Source organism: Balaenoptera musculus, chromosome 5 (assembly GCF_009873245.2).
Source record: "Balaenoptera musculus isolate JJ_BM4_2016_0621 chromosome 5, mBalMus1.pri.v3, whole genome shotgun sequence".
NCBI lineage: Eukaryota > Metazoa > Chordata > Mammalia > Artiodactyla > Balaenopteridae > Balaenoptera > Balaenoptera musculus.
Window position 1 is genome coordinate 34,387,374 of NC_045789.1, and position 26,218 is coordinate 34,413,591.

Consider the following 26,218-nt stretch of genomic DNA (forward strand, 5'->3'; position numbering starts at 1 on the left):
TGAGGTCAGAAAATAGCGTGGGGATTAGACTCCCAGGGACGAAAGTTGACCTGTGAATGCCGAGTCTTGTGGGGATGGGCATCGGTGGGGATAAGGGACACGATGGGTTTTAGTCCTGATGGTCACAAGGCAGATAGCAAGGGACCTGGCGGACTTGATAGGAGTTGGACAGGTTCGGGGGCTCCCCCCTGATGGCTGTTGGGAGGGGTGTGGGATCTGGCACAGGGGTGGTCTACCCTGAGCTGGTCCCTCTCTAGGGCCTTATTTAATCCACACAACACTGTGAAGTGAGTACTGTTATTATTCCAGTTTTACAAAAGAAGATATATTCAAAAAGTAGGGAGGATGAAAAGCAACAGGACTTGGTGAACAAAGGCCTTAAATTGCAGGTTGAATCTGGTCTTAATCACCAGTAAGGGAGTTGAGAAGGGAGGCTACTTGGGTGTGAATGTGGAGGGAAGAATAGACTGGGAAGCGGATTCCTGTTTAACAGGTTTTGAGTTGAAGGTGCGGGCAGAGGGGATTGACAAATGGAAATGAGTTGAAGATGACTGGAAACATAGAAGCAGGCTTGACTGATGTGTCAGAGCAGGAGAGGTTGATCTGGAAGTCAGCAGTCCAAGCCAGAGCACACCTTTCCATCCCAGTTCTTCCCTGGGTAGGGGTCTTACTACCACAGGGGAAACAGATTTGTTTTCTAGGGGTGAGAAACAGGAGGAGATTAGAAGTAGATTTTAATTTAGGAACTTGAAAAAATCCCAGCTGTTGCCTTCAAACTACCCTTGGTAGTTTGCCCTCAACTTCTTGCCCTCAACTTCTCATGCCAACTTCTCACTTGGCGTGATCTGAAGGATCTTCTCTCAATTTTATTGCTGGTGTAAAGCTGATGCTTTTGAAATATTGCTTGAACAGTGACCTCTAGTGTTATAAAGAGATCTCTGCTAACCGATGAGGCAGTCTAAAAATGAAAATTCCCTTAACCTAAGAGTCATTGCATAGATTCATATTGCCAGGATGTACCTTAATAAATTATTCAGTCCATCTCTCTGCCTTTAGGGAGGACATCACTTGAACAATTCCAGGTCACTTCCCTTCAAGGCAGATGTAATGGAGCTTGAGAAAGTTCAGAGAATGGCAACTAGAGTAAACAAGGAGAGAAATGTACTTTCCTGTGAGAATGGATTTTTTTTTTAGAGATGAAGAAGAATATACTACAGACTAGAAAGTTGACAAGTATGAAACACTGAACTAACAGAACAGATCTCCAAGTGTGAGATCTCTTTGAAACCATGAAGAGAGGGCTTTAGTATAAAGCTGGCTACCACTTTTGAGTATTTGCTCTGTGCCAGGTATGCTTTCAACCACCCTTGAGGTAAGAACGATTATTATCTCCATTTTACAGGTAAGGAAACCAAGGTATAGAAAAATTGATTGCTATTGTAATGAACCAAGGTGACACAGCTGAAAGGGGGCAAAATCAGAATTGGAACCAGGCTCCCTGACTCCCAAGTCTGTGCTCCTAACCTGTAGACACAACAACCCTGGAATAAACAAGAATGCTAATTTAGATATAGGATGCACATGAATCGGTAAATTAGCAAAGGATAAAAATGTAAATTTGTTCAAGAAAAGTGTGGATGTGGACATGGCAGTTTGGGAACGACTAGGATATTCTAGGCATGGGTGGTTCTCTTCCATTTCTCACCCAGCGTTCCTCAGTCCTAGCAAACCCTGGATCTGTGGACCTTCAGAGAAGAAACCCCATGCAGACTGAGCCATGCATTTCAATTTTTTAAAACCCTCATTAGCAGAAAAAGTCTTCGTGTCTAGTCCAAATCCCTCCTGTTGATGCCCATTTTCTTTTATTCCTTTTTTTTTTTAAAGAATCAATTTTTAAAATGTATTTATTTAGTTAGTTTTGGCTGCGTTGGGTCTTCGTTGCTGCACACAGGCTTCCTCTAGTTGCGGCAAGCGGGGCTACTCTTCGTTGCGGTGTGTGGACTTCTCATTGCGGTGGCCTCTCCTGTTGCGGAGCACAGGCTCCAGGCGCACGGGCCTCAGTTGTGGCACACAGGCTCAGTAGTTGTGGCACACGGGCTCTAGAGCGCAGGCTCAGTAGTTGTGGCACACGGGCTTAGTTGCTCCATGGTATGTGGGATCTTCCTGGACCAGGGCTTGAACCCGTGTCCCCTGCATTGGCAGGCAGATTCTTAACCAATGCGCCACCAGGGAAGTCCTCATTTGCTTTTATTCTGTCATCAGTGAAGATGGAAAACAGGTGGACAGAATCCTCGCTAAGTTTTTCTGTATCTGAATACCATCCGTAAGTCCCTCTTCAGTCTTCTGGTCTACCACCTTCAAGATACACCATCATCTCCCATCCTTTCCAGTATCTCCATAGGTCTTTTGTCTACCTTAAGACTTTAATGCATCTTATGGGAACATTTTCAACTCTAAAAAGAAGTTTGTGCTTACTAAATAAATCATAAAGATGTCTTCCTTCATAATATTTACACAATGTTTCTCATTTTCAAAGGACTTCCATATACCTTATCTTGCTTGATTCCCATGTGCTTGTCCCTGTTTAACAGAAGAGAAAATGAGGCTCTGGCAAGTGAAATGATTTGCCTAAGATCCCATAAGGGAGTAGTAGAAAAATAATGAAGTTGACAAGAAAAGAGGCTGCATGGTATTTTATGACACATTTTTTTTTAGAAAGCATGTAAAGGTTGGAAAATAATCCTTTTTACCTTTTCTGTTTGTTTTGGTAGCTATCAGCATCTGATAATAGAAATATCTAGCAAACAAAACAAAAGTACAGCTTCCCTTTCCTGTCATCCTTGGGGGTTTCATTTTCATGATTAGAGCCCAGAACCTCTCCTTCAAATTACGGGACTTAGGTAACTACCAACTCAGTGCCACCTAATTATTGGGCCAGGCACTGTTCCAACCACCCTCCATGTACCAACTCATGTAATCTTCACAACAACCTTGTGTGGTGGGGACTATTTTTAACTCTTATTTTACAGATGAAGAAAGAAGCACAGACAGGGTAAATAATTTGCTCAAGATTTTACAGGTAGTCCTGGCCAATATAAAGGTAAAGTTAAAATAAAATCCGCCTAAATCCTGCTGTTAAACAGTAAGCATCCATCACAGACTATGACCCATTATGATGCTGTGTAGGCAGACAAATATGACTCCTTTGACACATGAGGAATTTGGGTTTTAGTGAGATTAAGTCACTTAGTGTTGGTCACACAGTGATGCAGGGCTGGTACCCGCTGGCACCCTCCAATGGTCATACCAGTTGTTAAAATGGTAAATTTTTCTGTACGGGTTGACCGTGGTGTTGCCTCAAGCTCCGCAAGAATCCCCATCACCCCTGCTGCCCAGGCTTCTCCCCTACAAGCCCTCCAGATCTCCCTACAGCCCGGCGACTCCAGGGTTCCCTGCTCCAATGATGCTTTCACCCGGCTCTGGCAGGTTCCCTTTGGGAACTGGCATCAGGGAGACAAGAGGGGGGTTTCAGGGAGAGGGGTGGTCCACAGGAGAGAGGGCAGCCCAGGACAGGAGGATTTGAGGGGTGTCTGCTGCATAGATGGTCTCATTTCCCCTCTGCGTTATTACCTAACAGACAAAATAGGACTCAGGAACAGCAGAGGAAGTATTTCTCCTTTGTTTTCACATTACCTGGAGAAACTCTAGGTGTCTGAGCAAGGAAACAACCCTGTCTGTGCTGCTGGTGGACTTAGAGGAGAGAGGACCCCAGCATATGGGGAGGCCAGAGGGCTGGAAATGAAGACTAAGGGATCTCTCTCCTTCTTGATAGATGGATCCGTGAGGATACACACACATGAAGCCCTCCTATACCAGGCCAGGCCCTTACCTGGGCCTCCATAAATACGTGTGTACTTTCTTAAATTATGACGTGAGTTGTTTAAAAAAGAGCCGTGAGTCTGCTTTCAGCCTTGCATTTAGTAGGGGATTACTGTAGCTCCAGAGCAGACAGGCAGCAGCCGGGAAGGGATTACCAAATAGGGAGACAATGTTTTGGTAAAAGAGAGAGTCTCTGAAATGGGCCAGTAGTTATAAATATCAGTGGGAAATGCCTGTATGCTGATGTCAGAAGATGAATAGTAAAAGCAAGAAAGTCTTAGAAAAGGCCTGAGCATAACTGATTCTTCCACATATAAATCCTCTCAGTTGGTTCCCAGTCTCCTCAGGCATTACGTGGAAAAAGGAACAGCAGATGAGGCACCCATCTGTCTGTACAAGTACACTCTCAGAGCACACGGGAGCAAACAGAAGCAAAAATAGGATAAACGGCACAGGGTGAGAAGTCAAGACAGATGACCAACAGATGGAGCCTGAAAACTGGCAAGCGTGTTCCTTAGTCAACAAAGAGATTCCACAAAGATTCACTTGTTGAGTTTAATAACCACATTCTTGCAAAGGGTATAGCAGAAAGAGAACTGAGTCATAAAAAGCAAACGATGTTTGTATTACTTTCCTAGGGCTGCTAACTCGGTGACTTACAACAAAAATTTATTCTCTCACAGTTCCAGGGGCCAGAGTCCAAAATGGAGGTGTCGGCAGGGCCATGCTCCGTCTGAAGGTGCCAAGAGACAACCTTTTCTTGTGTCTTCCAGCTTCTGGTGGCTCCTGGCATTCCGTGGCTTGTGGCAGCATCACCTCAATCTCTGCCTCTGTCTTGTGACCTCTCCTCTTTTCATTTTTATTATTTTAGGGGTGAATTTTTTTCTTCCAGTTTTGTTGAGATATAATGGACATACAGCACTGTGTAAGCTACAGCGTCCTGATTTGACTTACATATGCCGTGGAATGATGACCACAATAAAGTTAGTGAGCATCCATCATCTCCTACAGATGCAGAATTAAGAAAAAGAAAAAAAACCTTTTTTCCTTGTGATAAGAACTCTTAGGATTTATTCTTTTAACTTTCACATATAACATGTAGCAGTGTTAATTATATTTATCATGTTGTACATTCCATCCTTAGTATTTATTTACCTTATAACTGGAAGTTCATACCTTCTGACTGACTTCATCCAACTCTCCCTCCCCCCACTCCCCACCTCTGGTAACCACACATTTGATCTCTTTTTCTATGACTTTTTGTTTGTTTGTTTGTTGAGGTGTAATTGACCTACAGCACTGTGTCAGTTCCTGGCACAGTCTTTCCTCTTCTTAAAAGAACACTGGTCATTGAATTCAGGGCCTGCCCTAAATCCAGCCTGATTTCATTTCAAGATCCTTAACTAATTACGTCTGCAAAGACCCTCTTTCCAAATAAGTCCACATTCTGAAGTTCTGGGTGGATATGAATATTGGGGGAGGGTCATTATTCGACCCACTACAATGTGTGACCTATTGCAGGAAATGGACAAAAGGGGGAGACTATGCATTTATAAGACAGGAAATTCTTTTACTCTTTGTGATTAACTTGTTATTCTTACTACAGCAAATTATCTCACGATTGTTGACAATTAAAAGCAAACTTGACCTTTACCTATATCCTGTAGGACAGTGGTTCCCAGATGCTGGGTGATAGCACAGCCCTGGTCCAAGGGAAGTTTTCACAGGTCAAGGCATCTTTCCCTATAAACCCTGCAGGCCCTGAGTTGAGGCCCCGGGGCCTCCAGCTGCCCAGTCTCAGCTAAGCGGAATCACTGAGTAGGAGTTTCTTATAGGCACCTGGGTTCTTCAGGGCCCAGCAGAGAATGAGCGTGGCAACAGCGCTGTGAACTTGCTTCAGTTTGCACAGAATATTCCAAATTAAGGGAAATGCCATGAAGAGTGTCACTTCTATTTTTGTTAACAAATCTATGAGAAACAGAGCTTAATAGTGAAAGATAAAGGCAAAATATGAGAATAAATTGAACATTTACGCTCTACTTCATGATATCTCATTGAATATATAACCACAAGCTGATAAATGTGTATCAAACTAACAATTATATAAATGTAATATTGTAAAACAAAATTTCATATTGCAATTCTTCTCAACTCAAACACTATGTATATATTTGTAAAATTATATTTCATCTGTGTTTGTTGTCAGGCTATACCCACTGACCTTTATGCTATGTCCTTTTTACTTTCTGTATGTCCAATTAGTATCTTTTTAATGAAATAATAGCAAAAATAGATTTCTACCTCACAAAACTTAAAGAGGGCAACTTTTTGTTGTCCTGTACCTTAAAAACAATTTACTGAATATATTTTACGTTTCAATGACTTATTAACCTATTGCTTTGGAACACAGAATGATTACAGAAATAGATTTCAGAATATAAAGGTATTTCACCATAAGAAAAGAAAACCTGCCATTTAAAAGTCAAATTTAAAGGCTATATTGGTTAAAATATTACTATAGGCACTGTTTTGCTTTACAGTAAGAGAGTTTGCACTTGAGGGAAGATACACCATGGAGGTCCTTTACACAATCAACTTCTGAAGTGCATTTGTAATATGATTCCATTTTATATTTAAATCCAAAATTTAAAGAGTACAGACTCTTTGCAAATCAAATTACAGCCAGCGGTAGGCAAGGTATTCTCTCTGCAGCTCCCACTCTCCCACCCACCTGAGTGCTCCCCTGGCGCCTTGAGATCAGGCAGGAAGAAGGGCTGCAGGGGTGGGAGCCACACCCAGACTGGGCATAGTCATCCTGGCCAGGACATTGGCTCTTCTTTTCCCTGGGCCTTTACTGCAATTGACCAGCACGTGACAACTGACAGTGATGGCAGGGTCCCCGGACCGTCACTCCAGTCACTTTCAAATGTCAGAAGACCTCAGTCCTCCTTCAGAAGGAAACCCTCACCCCAGCCTCGTTGAAAGGAAGTTGAACACCTACTCTGTCCAAGGTGTTCCAAGGGGAGTGGCTCACGCCTAATGGTGTTTTATTGTCATTACCTCTTTGGTGTTTGTCTGTGTAATTGCTTCTGTGCTTCTCTCCCTGTATCCTTAGGGAGAAAATCAAAACTTTCAGATGCTTTACTAGGAATTGTTTTTGTCAGCTATTGATAATTAGAAAAGCACTAAATCAAGTTGTCATCTAGTCTTTCCGAATATTTCAAGCTTTTAGAAACCAAGGTCTTATTCATTTTAAATGTTTTTGAATTACAACCAGAGGTTTATTTACCAAGCTCCAGTACAAAGTCATATTCTAAGAGACATGTCTGTCACATGGCTGACTTGCTTTCAAATTCTAACTCGTGGTATATGCGTATCTCTGGCTGATTCCCAGTGAAATCTCTTATTCACCTCCATGGAGATACATAGTTTAACTTGATGCATCAAACTGCTTGGGCCTTGCATTCCAGAGAAGGAGCTGGCATAGACAGGAGGATGGCAGGAGTCTAAAAAAGATGAAAAACAATTTCTTCCTGGTCTCTCTTGTGCTTCTGCAATTCATACATAAAATACATTATGCCCTTGGAAATGGCCTTTATTTTCTCCCCCTCCTCCCATCATGTTAGAGTCTAATATATCATAGTGTGAGGCAGATATAAGCATCCTTTTGGATTGAGCTGGCTAGTAAATTAACTTATGCTAAATGCTGTCTGCCCATGACTGTCAACTATGTCATCCTTGTCAGCCTCCTTTTCCTTCCCCCAGACATTTCATTTCACTGTGGGTGACATTTCATTTCATTCTCCACACCATTTCATCTCCTTGCAATGTATGAAATTTTTCAGTGAACAGCATACTCACTGACCCTTCTGAAGCTGACAAGGATACTTGTACGCCCCCTACAAGTCCAATAATACAACACTGTTTGGATTCCCTTCCAGTCTCTCTCAAGCTTGTCTACACTTCAGAAGCTGAGTTCTTAAAAAGGAGCACTTCTCCCACCTGTGCTCAAAGGCCAAGACTGGACTTAAGCCTTCATTACAGACACACACCATCAAGGATAATCTATCACATGAAGGTCTTTAATAGGCTAGTGGGCAAAGGTCATCTAGGAATCAGAAATCGAGATATTTTCTGAGCACTTAAACAGTGTGACCTTGGATGTTGGCCTGGTCTGAGAGTCACCTTAGGAGCGCGTGATCCTCATGTGCTTTATGATAATAAGAGATTCCTAGCAGAGCAACTTTCTGGACGTCTCCTATAAATATACTGGGGACCTAAGTTCCCTGCACCTCTTCAGTCCAGATACAGAATCACTTTTTCACACAACTATTTACTGAGGTCCCACTAAGTGCCAGGATTAGATATTGTTAAATGCTGAGAATGCAAGGCTGAAAAAGATGTGTGTGGCTTAGTTCCTCACCGAGCTTATGGTCTGGCTGAGGAGCTAGACAAGAAAACTATGAAGAAAAGAAGCTGGGAAGTATAGAACACTGTGGGAGCACACAGGAAAAAATCCCTAACACAGGTCTTGGGAATCGGGAGGGCTTCCAAGAGGAAGCAATATTAAGCTGAGACCTGAAAGGTGAGTGGAAATTAGATAAGAGAATAGTGAGGGGACCAATCTCCTGTGGATTAAACATTGGCTAGGTTTATTATAGTAGTCACTCACACACACCATTCTAGATTAACTTTAATGGCCCCTTACTATTTCATGCTCTTCTGAAACCTGAGATGCAGTTTCTGGTTCTACTGCCCAGTCTCTACAGCTCGGGCTTGGCCAAGTCCTGGCTCATGGTGGGTGTTCAATAAATGAATGAAATGAAATGACCACTATGAACCCAGCATCTGACTCATTGAAGATGCATTCTTTTTTTCCTGAAGATGAATCAACTGAATGGAGACAGAACGTTTTTGGAGAGGAAGTAGAATGAAATAGTAATAATAGATAACCCTTACATACTCTGTACACCAGATACTATTCTACATGTTCACACATATTAATGCTTGTGCTCTTAGGACAGTTACTTAACCTCTCTCTGCCTTAATTTTCCCATCTGTAAAGTGGAAATAATAATAGCACTGACCTCATAGCCTTGTCGTGAGAGTTAAGTTGGTTAATCCATACATAATTCTTAGAACAATTCCTCATACATGGTAAGTACTCAATATGTTTTAACTCTGATTAGGTTATGAAATTACCAACTCTCCATGTTTTACCAATGTGCTGTTCTGAGTTCAGTAAATAAGTGCTTTACAAGTTCTGAGATGAGGCCAAGGTAGGCAGTAGGAGCATTTACCAGAGGATATAGGATTTAAGCTGGGCCTTCGCTCAATTTGGGTGGGCAGCGTGGAGTGGGAAGGGCATTCCAGGAGGAGGGAGGATGTAGGGGGATGAGGTTAGAGTCATCCTCTAACGTGCTTGGATTCCAGCTTGACCATTTACTGGTTTCCCCATGTGTAAAATCAGGACAATATCTGCCTCACAGTGTTATTGCTATTTGGATGTTCCATGATATAGTGAACATAAAATTCTTAGCACAGTGCCAGGCACATTGTAAGCATCCAATGTAGGTAGCTAGTGTTACTATTGTCATACAATAGAAGGGCAGAAATAGAAGTTTGTGAGACTATGAGGAAACTAACCACTTCCATCTAGAATTGTCTCCCCTATTCTATCATTAACTTAGTGATTTTTTCACCTACATAAGACCTTATTAATAGCACAAACCTGGTTTAAGTGGAGCCTTAAGTTTTAATGGTTTAGAATTGGGAAGTGGGGAGTGGGACCTGATTTTGAATAGACTACTTAGAATACCTTTCATTCTTAAACTGGTTAAGGTTAAAGTTACTGAGAAACTGAATCACTGGAAAGTAAACCAAATAGCAAGTGTAGTGGGGAGGTGGTTTGCTCTTTCTTCACACCCTTGCAAGCAGGCAGACTTGTGCTCCTTCTAAGTCACCTTGCTGCTGCTGGGGCAGGAGGAAGAAGTAACATGAGCCAGATGCCTTTCCAGCCACTCCTTAACATACTTGATATGAACTTCTAGCTCCCAAAATAATTTCCCTGACCTCAGCGCTCTTTTGGACTTGGGTTTTCCCTACTTGATCTTTCAGCCAACCCTACCCCAGATATCCTACAGAAGCCCAAGCTTAGGCCCCTCTAACTTTTTCTTTCATATCTAGGGCAGGAATTGCCGTTTTAATCAATTTTTGGTTTCCTGTGAAGATTCCATGCACATATGGAATGGAAGGGCATTTTCTCTTCAGAGCTTTATGCACTCAAGGGTGGCCTTTTGTATATTTATCTACAACATGTACGAAGCCCCAAGTGACTTCATGGACTCTTCTACAACCGACATTTGGAGATACTGTAGATGTACACTCTTTCTTCCTTATATACAGCACAGAAAATATCAAATTAAAAACCTCTGAATTCTTCCAACCTGGCTTTATTGCCCTGCACTTCACCTGTCCAGGCCTGAGACCCCCTGCAGGAGAGTTTCCTGACTAGAGCAGCTCATGCCAAGCTTTTCTCTATACTCTAGGAATTCTTTTACCACACTGATTTGAAACTTAGCATACAATGGCTTTTATTACCCAGTGTGTTTATTCTGTCTTCCCAACCAGATGGCAAAATCCAAGGTAGGGATGAGGTCTTTCCCTGCTCTTTATCCCTTCTCGCTACCTAACACAATGCACTGGCAGAGAAAGCTCTCGAAATAATATCTTACCCCTATGTGACAGTCCTCTTCCCATTTCAGAAATAGATCAACTAATAGTGATCCTATGATTCAATCTTTATTTTCTTTGCTCTGAAAACAGAAAATACATCATTCTGAAGAGGTTAGCTTGGGGTCTGTAGGGTTCACTTTTTAAACATTGTGTTTCAGATGCTTCACCAGATGATAATATCTCTGAGTGTCAAAATGACCAAGTCCTGGTGGTGGAGATTCAGCCGGGGGATAATTTCGGACTCTGTGTTCAGCTTCTAGAGAGCCAAGGCTTCAGACAGTTCTATTTATTAATTGGATTTGGCAAGAGGAGTTAATTCCTTGTAAAAGTACACAAGCAAGCTTTTAAAAATAACAGTCAAAGAAGAAAGTTAAAAATAATGTGCAAAAGACCAAACTGCTTAACTCAAATACAAGTTTAGAAAAATAATTCTCTTACAATTTCTTTAAATATTCATTGGTAACATTGAAGAGTTTGAAAAAGAAGAGGGAGAGGTGGGATGTTAGCTTAATATCCTCAGAGACTGAGAGTTTTTTTTTTCTCTTTTTAACAGTTTATATAACTTTTAATACTGAATACTTTATATACGGTGGAAAGATGAAGTAGGGTTTCTTAATAGTGAAATCTTAAACAAATTTTATATGCACGTCCTTTTTCTGGAGAAAGTCCAAAGCTTTATTTGAATTCTCAGAAGGGGCTGTTAATCAGAAGAGATTCAAAAACACAGGTAACCTTCCTCCATACTACTCTGAGTTTAGTAGGAGAGATGTAGACACTTCTAAATTACCTTTATTCCAAGTACATCTCAGATTTCAATGCGTTTTTCAGTTCTTTTAAAGTAAACAACAACCCAAAATATCCTGTACCTTTAACAATCTTAAAATTAAAAAAAAAAAAACCGCACAGGTAGTATTTATTCAAAGGCTAAGCTTATACAACGATCCCATGGGTCTATGGAACTTGACAAGGATTTCTAGAGTTGCTCTCCAGAGCTTTGAACATCTGGAGTCTTCATAGCAGTGGGCTGCTAAGTCATTAAAAAGTGTTAGCTTTTTAGTTTGCCTGATTAAAAACATATATCATCTCCCTCAGGCCCCACAAAAACCACTAGAAGTACTTAACGGATTTCCACACAGTGAAACCATTCTCTGGGCAGTTAATTAGGAGCCAGGTCTTCCCCAGACTCAGACGTTTTTGAACTGATCAGCACAGTGTATCTATTCCACACATTATTGAAAGTAAAAAAAAAAAAAAAAACAGTTGCCGAATTTGTGGAGATGGTTCTTACAGAAAATAAAAATCCAAAGAACCATCTTCTAACCAGGGGCGTTATGTGAGATAGTTTTTTAGAAGTCTGGCTTCTCGTTTTGAAATAGGGGGAGGTGGAGTCGTGTGAGAAGAAAAGCGGATTGTCAGTGAATAATTTTAAAGACACCGGCTCCTGTTCATGTGCTCATCACAAAGCAGTGAATGATACTCCAGCTGAGAACAGTGGTCACTCAAGTGACAACAGAATTTGGAGAGGACAGCAAATAGTTCTAAAAATATATATTCTAGGGCTTCCCTGGTGGCGCAGTGGTTGAGAATCTGCCTGCCAATGCAGGGGACACGGGTTCGAGCCCTGGTCTGGGAAGATCCCACATGCCGCGGAACAACTGGGCCCATGAGCCACAACTACTGAGCCTGCGCGTCTGCAGCCTGTGCTTCGCAACAAGAGAGGCCGCAATAGTGAGAGGCCCACGCACCGCGATGAAGAGTGGCCCCCGCTTGCCACAACTAGAGAAAGCCCTCGCACAGAAACGAAGACCCAACACAGCCAAAAATAAATAAATAAATAAATAAATAAATAAATTTAAAAATATATATTCTATCTTTTATGTTAAGGATAGCTGCAGAATATGATTAAAACACCAAAGATCCAAAATTAAAAATTAGAGAACGAACCTTATCTGTTGTGCTTTCCATCTCCTAAAATATACTTTTATTATTCCTTCTTGAGCCCCAGCCTGTTATATAGACCAACACATCTTGTTACTATACTAGATAAGAAAAAAAATAAAGGAGGGGGAAATCATTTATTAGAGAATCATTTGTTTTTAAACATTAATTTTGCCTTTTGTCATGTTGTTTTTTTCCCTCCTCAACTGTTTTCAGATCCTCCTTTTGAGGCTTGAATCTTAAAAGACATAGCTTTCAGATGGATCATTTACTTTTTTTCCCAATAGTATTGAGGATGTTTTATTCCAAGAAGGATGTTCATTCCCAGTGAGACCATTTGAGAGCACTGGCCTAACATAATTCAAGCTACCCCCGGTAAACCACACCTCAAAACAGAGAATTAGGAGAACCCTGGTTATTATTTAACCTGTGGTTCCTAATTACACACAATAGTCATAATATTTATAGAGAAGTGGCAGAAAGGGAATCAAGAATGTTAATATGTGGGGTGGGGGAGGGACAGACTGGGAGTTTGGGGTGAGCAGATGCAAACTATTACATATAGGATGGATAAACAACAAGGCCCTACTGTACAGCACAGGGAACTATATTCAATATCCTGTGATAAACCATAATGGAAAAGAATATTTTTAAAATGTATATATATGTATAACTGAATCAATTTGCTGTACAGCAGAAATTAATACATTATAAATCACAACTTCAATTTTTAAAAAAATGTTAATATGAGACTGTTGAAATCTATTTTATTGTCTTGTAAAGATGTATGTCTTACAGCATGACCTTATCTATTTGTTCCATAGACACATTCTTTCCTTCCAGGTTATAATTTATCTTAACATAAAGGAAATGGTTTCAGCACTGGGAGAGTATGTTGGGAGGAGGGGGGACAGTTTACAGGGATCTTAAATGAGCTCCGTTTAGGTCCTATTTCAGGAATGGGAAGATTTCTCTTCCTCATCCCCGCCGCCATCTCGGAGGCATCCAAGGTCCACCTGCCCTTCTCTTGGGCAGTTGAAAGGCAGGCTGCTCACATGGGGAAGTGGACAAGATCTGCCAAGGTCTTGGGGCTAAGAGTGGAACCACTTCTGCAAGATGGTCACCAAACAAAGTACTGGCTGCTGTGGAAGAAGGATTCCCCTGGATGCCATGAGGAGGGAGGGGCAATGGACACTGCCCATCCCAGGGGGCACTGGGCCATCTGCAAAGTCAACTCAGCTCCTGTAGTTATTTGACCTTCAAACAATGTCCATCTCAGTGACCCTGGCTATAATCTTCCTCATTCCTGTGTGGCTCTCAGGGCCTTTCTTTTCTCCCCACACCTGGAGGAAATTTTTTTCATCTTGAGAGGAGCCTCCACTTTTCTCAAACTCTCCTTTCTAATGCTTTGCCTATGTTCTGAGTCAGGCTTTGGAAAACAGTGATGGGAAGACTTCTCCTTTTCCTCTTCCATTTTTTTTTTTTGTTGTTGTTGTTTTGGTAAATAAGAGAGCGAATGCTTACCTTGTCCTGACTATAGGCCAGTCCCTGCAGGCCTGGCCTCTACCTCCTCATCCCACTTTTCGTCACTTGAGATGCTTTCTTCCGGTGCTTTAACCCATTCAGTCTCCTTCCCTCCGAGAACCTTTGCCTAGAACGTCTTCTCCTTTCATCTCCTTTGCCTCATTGACCCTTATTTATCAGTCAAATCTCAGATCTCAGCTCCCGACACTTCCTTCCTGACCTTGAGATTAGGTCAGGTTCCCATATTATATGGTTTTATAGAAGCAGGTACTATTCCTTCAGATATTTCAGCATGGTCGTAATTTTATATTTGTTCGTGTCATTATTGAGTACCGTCTGCCTCCGCCACTAGCCTGTCAATTCCATCACGGCGGGGACTTTTTTTTTCACTCTCACCGTTCAACCCGCAGTCCCTCGCATAATGAGTGTGATAGGCTCTTATGGAATAACCAGCCATTTTTTTTCTTCACTATAATCTTCTGGAGTCACTAGGCTTGAATCAAGTCTATCTGGAAAATTCTCTGAGCAACAAAATCAATTAGGCAGTATCAATCTGGACTTCCTAGGATTTTGTATTATTTCTCTAACAGAATAACTGAATATGGCAGATAATGATCAAATGTAGGGAAAGAAAAAAGACAAAGTTGAAATTCCACAGCCTAAGTGGATGTTGTAATAGGTTATTAGCCTTGCAGTAGGTTTAAACTGTACAACTACAATTCAGGAATGCAAAAATATACTTTTTTTTTTTACAAAATTAAACTTTACGGGACTTCCCTGCTGGTGCAGTGGTTAAGAATCCGCCTGTCAATGCAGGGGACACAGGTTCAAGCCCTGGTCCGGGAAGATCCCACATGCTGTGGAGCAAATAAGCCCATGCGCCACATCTACTGAGCCTGCGCTCTAGAGCCTGTGACAAGAGAAGCCAACGCAATGAGAAGCCCACGCACTGCAATGAAGAGTAGCCCCCAATCGCCACAACTAGAGAAAGCCTGCGCGCAGCAATGAAGACCCAACGCAGACAAAAATAAATAAAAATTTTTAAAAAAAGTTAAACTTTACTTGTCCACAAGCCCCCATTTCCATTTAGCAGCAGAAAAACAACAATCTTTCCACTTAAATATTAATTGTCTTCTGGTTTAAAATTTAATTTCATTTTAGAAATTACTCAGACATTGTAGGATTTAAACTCTTCAGCATGACCTCTCAATGCAGGTGCAGGAACTTGTTATAAATAGAAAAGACATTACAAAAGAGTAAACTAGTCAGCATAGGGTGATAACTTTCCCTTTAGGAAAACAGGATTAGATCCTTGCCTCTACCACACACAGGATAAATCCAAATATGAAAACAAAGCTTGTAAGCTACTAGAAGAAAATCCAGAGGACTATTTCACAGTCTTGAAGTAGGGACAAGAAAAATAAAATAATTAGTATAAATTTAAAAACACAGAGATTAAGTGATCCCAATTTTAAATAATGAAATGATCTGACTAAAAACCATACTTGAATTAACAAGAAACTTTGATGATGTGACTAGATATAAAATAGTCAAAAATCATTCACTATTCTCTATACTAGTAATAATCAGAAAATTAAAAATTAAAAAACTATTCCATTCACAGTTGCAACCAAACTATAAAATACTTAGGAATAAATTAAGAAAATAAAGGATATATATGGTAATCTGAAGCAAACATCATATTATGTAAATTGGTAGATATTTGTATTGTATATACATTCCCATACTTTTAAATTAAAAATTAGAGTATGTCAAACTAATGATTATTCTCTTGTGATATTGTATATGAGTCTTCTTTTACCAAGTTTATTGTTGGGTGACTTTACAACAATTAGAATTGTTGCAGTGCATAGGTCTGAGTTTTTTGGTGTTATTTGCTTTATTTTCTTTCTTACTTTTTTTGGTAACTAATTTGTTTGGTTTAATTTTACTTGGGAATTAACTGTTCATTGCAATAAACAGTATGAAATTCTCATAGATATATAGAGTGTAGGGGTGGGGCAAATATCTCTCTGCAAACCACTCCAAGTGTTGAGAGATACAATTCTGGATCTTTTTTTGGGAGCAGTTGTGCTCAGTGGGGCAGGTAATAACATGAAAATGACTCATCTCTGCACTGTTATCTATTTTGCAATATAGAAAATAACGCATGGCACCAGCCAGCAATGCTGGTGTGACTTTGCACTAACAACAGGAGAGTTTAGTGGCATACAAAGAGGAAGTTAGGGGAAAACAAAACAAAACAAAACGTTGTGTTTATTCCTAATACAGGAAAGAAGACTATCTGTAACGTCATTGAGTTCCCCAATTGAGCAAATATTTAATCATATCAACAACCTGCCTATATTTAATAGGTACTATTGGAAGGATATAAAGGGATTATATGAGTCCACCTTTAAAAAGCAAAACATGATGTTGTTGGGATTTGATGACTCAGAAAAAATAAGTAAAAGTGGAGTGAAATGGGGCTCCTATTCTTCTGATTTTTCTCCCTGACACATTGGCTAAGAGTTTTCCTATCAAGGAAGCTGACTTCTTTGGACTTGTATTGGGCTAATGTGCGAAGGTGAACATGTAATTTATAGTACCTTAAACCAGCAAGTCTAGTTTTTCACCAGTTCGATACTATGTATAGTTTCTGTTTTACTTGGCAAGGAATTTCCTAGCCTTGTAACGGTAAGATGTTAAAAAGGAGAATCAGAAGGAGATTTTAGTTCCAGAATTTGCAAGTTGAATTTAGAAAATATCCACTTCAGTTCAAGCAAGGAAATTTGCATATACACACAAGTAAAAGAAATTTTAAAAAAGTTTAGACCTTGATGTTTCATCAATGTAAACCTATATGTGATCAATTTTCTTAAAAACCTTCAAATAGTTTTCGGTTTTTTGTTTTTGCTTTAAGCTATTATAGGACTGCAATCTGCTATCTGCATTCTGAAACATGAAAAGCTCTGAAAACCTTTTTGTAACCTGTGTGGTGGTAAAAGCTGACCTGACATGAACTTATTTGGCAGTAAAAACTACGAAGCTACTAAGCTATTTATAATTTTTACATATCTGACTTCATGTGAATATGATTCACCGCAAAATTATTGTTTGAGGATGCTGCCATAGTATTCCCAGGGGGTGTTATACAATATGAAGTATATGCATTATTATCTTTTTCAAATCTGAGAAATTCTTAATTCTGAAACATATATGCCCCCAAGGTTTTTGATAAGGAACTATGGGCCTGTATACACTGCAACAAATATTCTTAATATCTTTGTTTTGTTAGGATGAATTTATATCATGTACAACATATTTCTAAGTCAGGTTTTCTGGGTTTAAATCCTTGTTTTGTTATTTATTAGCTGTCGCTGTACTTAAATTTTCTCAGTGGTAAAGTGGAAATGATAATAATTGTAGGTATTCTGAGGATTAATTGAGACAACATATGCAAAACACTTAGAACAGTTGGGTAATTAGTAAGCATTTAATACATGTCAGCTATAATTTTAACAGAGTGTACCAATTTATATTTCCAACAACAGTGCACCCATTTTTCTGTGCTCTTGTCTACATTTGGTATTATCCTTCTTTATAATCTTTTCTAATGTGCTAGGCCCTCCCCCAAAAGATATCCCATCTTTGCTTGCATTTCTTTGATTTCTAGTGATATTGAAAATATTTTCATACTTTATTAGTATTTTAATACTCAACTACTTTTCTTGAGTATCATACTTTTTAAAAGATCTCTGTTGAAGTAATATTAAAATATTTACATTTACCTATATTTTTCTTAGTGTTTGCAAGTTTCTTTCCTCCCTTCCTTTCTCTTTTTCTTCTTCCTTTCCTCTCCTCCTTCCTTTCTTCCTTTTTTGCTTTCTTTCCTTCTTTTCTTCCTTTTAAGAGTTTAATCCTTCTAGGATTCATTTTGAATATGACTTTAAGAAATCCTATATTGTTAACCAGTTGGCCCAGTGCCAGTTACTTAATAATCCATCTTTTTCACCACGGATTAAAAACTATTTTTATCATATGCAAATTCTTTGTCTTTTTCTAGACATCATACATTATTCTTTTGATTGACCTATTAATTCCCTTGCCAACAGTATATCATTTAAACTTCTGCTATAGGTCAAATACTACCTATTTTTATTTTTCAAGAATTCCTTAGATATTGATACATTTTTATTCTTCCAGATAAAAATCAGAATTATTTTGCAAAATTTTCAGCAAACCTGCATTGGGATTTTGTTTGAAATTAACTCGGAGGAAACGGACATATTTCAAAGTTGAGTCTTTCCATTTGTTCAAGGACATGAAATATGTTCCCATTTCTTTTTAAAGTTTCATAAACTTTAAAGTCTTTGCTAATAGCTACAGCTAATTAACAAGTTCTGAAATATGCATGCCTTTTTAGTTTATAGAAAATTGAAAACTAAATTAGTATGTGAGAACAGTTAACCCTTGAACAACTTGTGGGTTAGGGGCACCGACCCTCCAGGAAGTTGAAAATATGCGTATAACTTTACAGTCTGCTCCCTGTATCCACGCATTCAACCAACTGGGGGCCAGTGTAGTCCTGTAGTATGTATTTAGTGAAAGAAATGCACATCTAAGTGGACCCTTGAAATTCAAAGCTGTGTTTTTCGAGGGTCAACTGTACCTTCATCGGTACGAGGCAGTCATTATGGACAGAATGAATGACTCAGAATTCATATGTTGAAGCCCTAACTCCCCAGTGTGATGGTACTTGGAGATGGAGGTTTAAGAAGGTAATTAGGGTTAGATGAGGTCATGAAGATGGGGTCCTCGCGACGGGATAGTGCTTTTATAAGAGACACCAGAGAGCTAGCACTTGCTCTCTCTCTCCCTGTGCTGGCACAAAGAAGAGATCACATGAGCATCAGTAAGAAGACAACTGTCTGCAACCCAAGGCGAGAGCCCTCACCATAAACTGACCAGCTGGCACCCTGATTTCAAGACTTCCAGCCTCTAGAACGGTGAGAAAATAAATTTCTGTTGTTTAAGCCACCCAGTCAATGGTATTTTGTTATGGCAACCCAAGCAGATTACACTAGTAGTGTGTATATTAGTATTCCCCCCGACTCGGGGTTACCCTCAGCTACACAAGTTAATCACAGGCCAAGGAAATAGTACAATCAAATCAGCTAGCATGGTGACTACTTTCTAAGTAGCGTGGAAGGGGCTACTCAGAAAAGGCTACTTCACAATGAGTACTTACTTTATTGAATTGCTTTCCGTGAGGATCAGTTTTTTAAAAATGAAGGTTTCTAAGTCGCCTTATTCCCTCATTCAAAAAGGAAATAATTTTTTTATTTCTACAGATGAATTGCATATTTCTTCAAGTGTTGGCTTTCCTATTTTACTGCACAGAAGAATCTCAATGAGAAAACTGTCAGTGGTGTTTAGCGACCACAATATTAATACTTGAGCATATCTGGGAGTAGTAACATAGAGGCACCTTTCTGGTCATTCTCTATAGTTCTGGAACACTTCAGAGTTTGCTAAAGGCATTCACATGCAAATTTTTCTTTCATCTTCAAAATAAATTCAAATGAAGTGTCAGTCTCATTTTATGGATGGAGGAAACTGAGATTCAGAGAAATGAAATGTCTTTTGCAAGGTAGCATAGAACTAGGGCCAGATTTAATATATTCCAGTGAATGAAATGTTTTCTGAGAACTTAATTGTATGCATATCGTGGCCCCTAACCTAGGCCTTTCTCTCATGGGATCTCCTCTCAGCAGCTAGGGTAGCTGTCTGGCTGCCTTATACCATGCTGTCCTCAGCCCAAGTAGCTTTTAGCACCCCCAAAGATCCAGCCCACCACTGGACTCTGAACCTCTGGGCAGATGTGTGGTGTCGTCTTTCCTAGAGGCAAACCTCTATCTGCCTGTCTCTACCATGCCCCTGCTGGGCCAGTGATTGAGAGGGCTTCTCTTGACATCTGAGGTGTTTGCGTGGCAAGCTCTCCTTCGACTCTTCCTTTCCTACTTTACTCCCCCTTCCAATTATTCTGCTTTGTATACACTAAGAGGGAGGTTTAACATTTGATATTAGGTCCAAATAAGAAGCCAGGCAAGTAACATGAAACCCACAGGCCTTGATTTACTCATTGTCCTACTTTATCCTGAACAAAACCTCTTACTAGTGGAGTGAAGCAATGTCTCAAATTCAATACAAGATTCGTTGCTTGATGAAGTAGAAACAGGCAAAAACATTGTTGAAACAGTAGGAATTTATAAGGAAGAATAATGAAAATAATGCCACATTTAATTGAAAAACGAGTGAATTGTAAATCAAGTTCTTCTTTGAAAAGACAAGTGACATTTAGTCCCAAATTTGTATTGACTGTGTATAGAGAAGATAAATCAGGAGTGAGGCAGGCAGTACTGACTGTCTTAGGAAAAGTGACTTTTTAAAATTTTTGTTCTGAGAATGATTTAAATCTATATATCTTGTAAACTGCACAGAAGCATGCACATCATCAACAACTTAAAAGTTTATCTTTGAATTTAAATCTGCAGGCATCTTTTGCTTATTCTTTATAGGAGCCTTGTCTTATTTTATCACCTTTAGATTTATTATGCCCCAGAAGTAAAAAATGGATGATGTCATACAGAGGGAAAAAGAGTAGGTACTTTCAACACTTTGGGAATATTAAAGTTGTTCTAAATATTTTCATTAGAACTCCACTGGAACCTCTGTGTTAAAGTGGTACAGAATTACCAAATCAAAAGGTCCTGGTATTTCATTAGCAACAATGTTCTCAGGAGAGATGTTAACGAATACAGCTATCAGCAAAGATCCAGGCAGGGTATTTTCTGAAATACTTTGACCTCCGGGCCCTAAACCCAAGGGAAAAAACAACAGAATTTTCTTTTATAGAGTATAGAAAAGAAGTATTGTGGTATATAGTTAGAGGAACACAGGACGAGGTGACGGGGAACTACTGCATTTTAGTTTTGGTCCTGAGATTTTAACCAAGTCATCTTTCCAGGTTTTAATATCCTCATCTGTAAAAATGCAGATAATAATTCTTATGTCATAAAATATCTGGAATGATTAAATAAAATATTTGATATCAAAATGGTATGAAGTGGAGAAAGAAAGAGAAAAAATTTATTGAGGGCTCAGTATACACCAAGTACTTTAGTTACAGGTGGGGCTCTTAAGAGAGATCAACGTCCAGGATTTAGGTCCATGATTCCACCACTTTAAAATTTTAAATCAGATCATTAATAAAAATGCTTTTAATTAAATTTAAATAATCCGTATTTCACTCTAAAAGAAACTTTCTTAATATTAATATATTTTTAAGGCTTACTGTTACTAAATCTCAAAAGCAAAGTAAATCAACAGTGGAAAATAAAAATACTTTCTATAAATATTTCCTTCCAAATGTGTCTTGTGTTGGCAGATTAATGATAATTCAGAATAAAAATCATCTGTATAATGTTTTATACTTTTTCAAAATATTTTTCAAAGGGAACAGTAAATTAGATGTAATAAGTTAAATAAACATAGTATTTAAAATTTAGGGGCTTCCCTGGTGGCACAGTGGTTGAGAATCTGCCTGCCAATGCAGGGGACACAGGTTCGAGCCCTGGTCTGGGAAGATCCCACATGCCGCGGAGCAACTAGGCCCGTGAGCCACAATTGCTGAGCCTGCGCGTCTGGAGCCTGTGCTCCGCAGCAAGAGAGGCCGCGATGATGAGAGGCCTGCGCAACGCGATGAAGAGTGGCCCCCACTTGCCGCAACTGGAGAAAGCCCTCGCACAGAAACGAAGACCCAACACAGCCATAAATAAATAAATAAAAATTTAAAAAAATAAAATAAAATTTAACAACAGAAAAGTCTGACACATTGTTATATTTTTCTATTGGTTAAAGACTATTTTATGGATGGAATATAAATAATTTCATACATTTTAAAACATCCTGAAAACAAAACTTCCCCAAACAGAAAGTTAATCCAAAAAGTTACCCACTGGATTTGAAAAAAAAAACAATCAAAATATGCTGAAAGAACAACCAGTTTTTCCTGAAAATAAAATTCAGTAAAATCAAAAAAATTCAACATTACAGATGAAAAGTTTCAGCTCTTAAAATCGGAAAACTATCTAAGAACTACATAAGACATTTTCTTTTTTAGTAACTGCATATGTATATTCATATTTACTTTTTAAGAGTAATCTTATTAAAGTATAAATATCATAAGAGTTTAATACATGTTTCAATAATGTACCTTTCTATTAAACACACACATATACATACAAATATTTAGGAAGAACCCATATCACCTTCTGGTTATAGATGATTAAAAAAAATCTGATAAGGTCATAGTTTTTTATTTGATCTTATATAGAAATAACTTGAAAGTTAGACACATTTTTAATCATATAGGTATATAATTGGGTCAGATTTTATTTTCAGTAATTTTTCATAGTTTTTATTGGGACGATTAGCTAGTTATGAGAAAAATAATTTAAAATTAACACTCGATACTTTAGTTAGAATATATATGTTTATGAAACTAAATATCTAACCAATAGATAGATATTTTGTTTCTTAGATGAGGTAGATAAATTAAAATATCCTAGAACATGATCTGAACTTAAGAAAAAACAGAAAATAGCAATCACCAATTCAACCTGTATGAATCAAACAGCTGGAGAGTTCTTTTTATTTTTGACATATATGCCATATGTTTCAAGTATAAGGCCTCTGAAATTCATTTTCTGCTCCCCAAAACCTTACTAAATTGAAATTCATATTTTTTATTTACTTACTCATTATTTAACCTACCTAGGGGACTTTGCTCTTCAGACTAAAGACATTTGCAATTAAACCAGATTACTGGTTTTTCATTTTTTAGGTTTAAGTAGTATTTTCCCTTTACATACCTTAAATAGTAAAATGTATTACAAAAAGCTATTATCTTCAGATGTTGTACAATAAATAACTACTTAGATGATAAAGAGTTAATAAAAATTTCAAGGTCTGCTAAAGAATTGTGAAGCTCATCATTCATATCTTGACTTCTAAGAAAACTTTTCAGAGTATCTAAAGCGGTTATTGCCACATTTTTTGATGGTAAAGGGAGTTCGGTTCCCAGAGATCCACCATCATCCTCTTCGTCAGAAGTATAAAATCCAGTTTCATCTGATTTACTTTCTTTGGTCCACACAGCATCACCACCTGGTGCTGCTTCACATGTCTCCAAATCATCATCCAGGGCAGCATACTCTTCTATGGATAAGCCTTCAGGAAATTCCACTCCTGCCGCCTGGGCATGGGCAACCAAATCAAGACCAGTGTCCATCTCTGCATTTGTCTTGTCACTTTCTCCCTTTTGAGATTTGAATCCTGCCTCTTCATAGCTCTTAACAATAGTCTCTGGGGTGACAGCCCTCCAACAGAGATGCAATGTATCAACTGCATCTAGCAGGGAAAACATAAATTCTTTGCTGCCTTCAACAGAGCTTAAAAATTTCTTAATGAGACAATGTCGATATTTGATTTTAAGGCTTTTAATAACACCTTGTTTCATAGCTATAAGTTTGGAAGATAAACATGATGGAAAGAATGCTAACTCAATGGATTTTAGGTTTTTTACCTCTGGATGTGCAGGAAACGATTCAACAAAAATCACCACTCTTCTTTGCTGGGCTTGAAATTTCTCATCAAGCTTCCGCATCCATTGTTCAAATACAACTGAGGTCATCCGTGCCATTTTGTTAGCTTCATAATATACAGGCAATGATTTTATGCCTTTGAAACAATGTGGATTTCTGTTCTTTCCAATGATAAGCAAAGGAAGTTTCTCTGAGCCGTCCATGTTTGTCCCAACCACCAGAGTTATTCTGTCTTTGCATAACTTGCCAATTGAGCATGTTTCTCCTTTAAATGCAAATGTATTTGTAGGCAACATTCGATAAAGCAGCCCAGTCTCTTTTACATTAAAAACATTTTTAGGATGATAATCATTTAAATAATAAGGAAGTATGTTTTGGTGCCAGACATCTGAAGGGTCTACTGATACACCTGTAGCTTCTACAGGTTGAGCTCTGAATACTAAACCATACCTGGATTTAAAGCGATCCAGCCAACCATTGCTGCACTTAAAATCATTATGTCCCAGTTTCTGGGCAAAATCATTAGCTTTTAGACGCAACATTGGACCATTAACTGGTACATTCAGACACTGGGCGATTCGATACCACCTCATTAGTGCCTCTTCCAGATCTGTGTAAAAAGCAGTTCTCAGTCTTTTTCTCTTTGGATCAAATCTCAGAGATTCAAAGGCTTCTAGAACCTTGTCTTTATTCTTCATAATAGAAGACAATGAATTTTTCTTTATTCCGTATTCAGCTGCAATCTCTGCTTTTTTCTTACCACTTTCTACTGCATTTATGATGTCGATCTTTTCTTCAATGGATAGACTTTTCTTTTTCTTCACAGTTACGGGCAGAGTTGAGGCATCCACAGGAGCCTCTGCCATCTCACCCTGTGCTTATGTAGAGATGTCTTCTCTTTCTGGGTCTGTTTCTTGATGAAAATTTATTTTCCAGTATGATACAAGTTGCTGCTTTCTATTCCACTTCACATATTAAAAGTTGGTAAGTGTCTAATAGTCGTATTCCTCAGAAAATGGATGAGTAAATAATTCCTTCAAAGGATCTGAATAAGAAAAATGTTATCTGCAGCTAGAATATTTTAGAAGAGAAACTTCCTCCCCAGGACCTTGTGTAGCTCAGTTTATAGTTTATTCGGAGTTCCGGAAGTCAAGCTAAAATAGAAATCTCATTATGTCAAACCTGTCCAGTCCTGCTGATGTATTTTTGGAACTTCAATCCTTTAAGATGATCCATTTTATCCATGCGTGCATTCAACCTCCTCTTAATTCTCCACAGAAGGCCTCAGAGATAAGACGAAAAGCATCCAGTAATTTCATGCAAAATGTTACCGATTAATTTCCAAGTCTCTTTAGGATGGAGAAGAAAATGGCAGAACCCTTCTAGGACTTGACGATATCCTCTAGCTCTTGAAATATTAAAAAAACAAAACAAAACAAAAAAACACAACAATTTTAACAATGATATGTCAACTGAATATCAAAAAATATTTATACTAATTAGTTATGCTTTTAATAATAATGAAAAGAATGGGAACATATTTCTAAAAATACAATAACTAAAGCTTCCAGGAGAAATGCTTACCTCCTAAATAGTGCCTCTGTGAAAAGCTCTCTAGCTCTGCTCTGAGCCTTTGAATTCTCACTTGCCTTTGAATGCTTTGTAATATATACTTCTGAAATAAATCAGACAAATTTAATCTGTTTTGAAAATATGAGCTTACCAAAATTAAAGAACTAAAAATGATGCTGGATAGATCTTTGGTGGCTATTTTTTCCATGAAGTCACAAACTGTCCCCTCTGACTTCTCTAAAAGAAAAACACAGTCAGACAGTGGTCACAAGGTCCAACTTTTAATAGCACATGGGAGACAGTGCCTCTTTTATAGGAGTCTGGTACAAAATGCTTCACTAAAAATCAAATCAAGGGATTCCATTACAAATTTTAAAAATCGAAATCTTATTCTATCTAAATGCTTAAAAATCTAGTAACTCTTTATCAATTTGACACATTAGCTGGATGCATAAAGGCCAAAAATACTTGACAAAATGCATAGGAATAAATAAATTACTGAGAAGATATAATGCAGAAAAAGACCTAGATGAAAAGTTAGAAGGAGAGTGACCATGGTCTTAACCTCACAGGACTTCCACTTCTTTATCTGTAAAATAAAGGGCTTATCATAGTGCAAGGAGATGGGCTTTGGTGCCAGACACACCCGAATTGACAAGTGACTCTGCCATTTAGTACTTAATGTGATCCTGGGTCGTTTATTTAACCAGCTGAAGCCTTGGCACCCTTATTTGTAAAATAAGGGTAACTACAGCACGTACCTCGTGGGGTAACTGCACATGCAGTGAGACGGTGTAAAGCACTTAGCACAGTATTTTGCACCTTACAGAGTGTTCAATAAATGTTTGATGATCTCATCATCATTGTCTTCTCTCTAATGTTCCTTTCAGCTGTGTCAATCT

At 38.7% G+C, this 26,218-nt stretch overlaps 1 protein-coding gene across 1 annotated transcript; it reads right to left on the minus strand.

Annotated features, from left to right (window-relative positions):
* Positions 1-22,177: 22,177 nt before the first annotated feature.
* Positions 22,178-25,387, minus strand: TIGD4 (tigger transposable element derived 4). The gene is made up of 2 exons (XM_036852120.1): positions 25,329-25,387; positions 22,178-25,152 (listed from the first exon to the last, which is right to left on the minus strand). Exon 2 carries the CDS (start codon positions 24,608-24,610, stop codon positions 23,072-23,074), a length of 1,539 nt encoding a protein of 512 aa, XP_036708015.1. The 5' UTR covers positions 24,611-25,152; positions 25,329-25,387; the 3' UTR covers positions 22,178-23,071.
* Between the last annotated feature and the right edge of the window lie 831 nt (positions 25,388-26,218).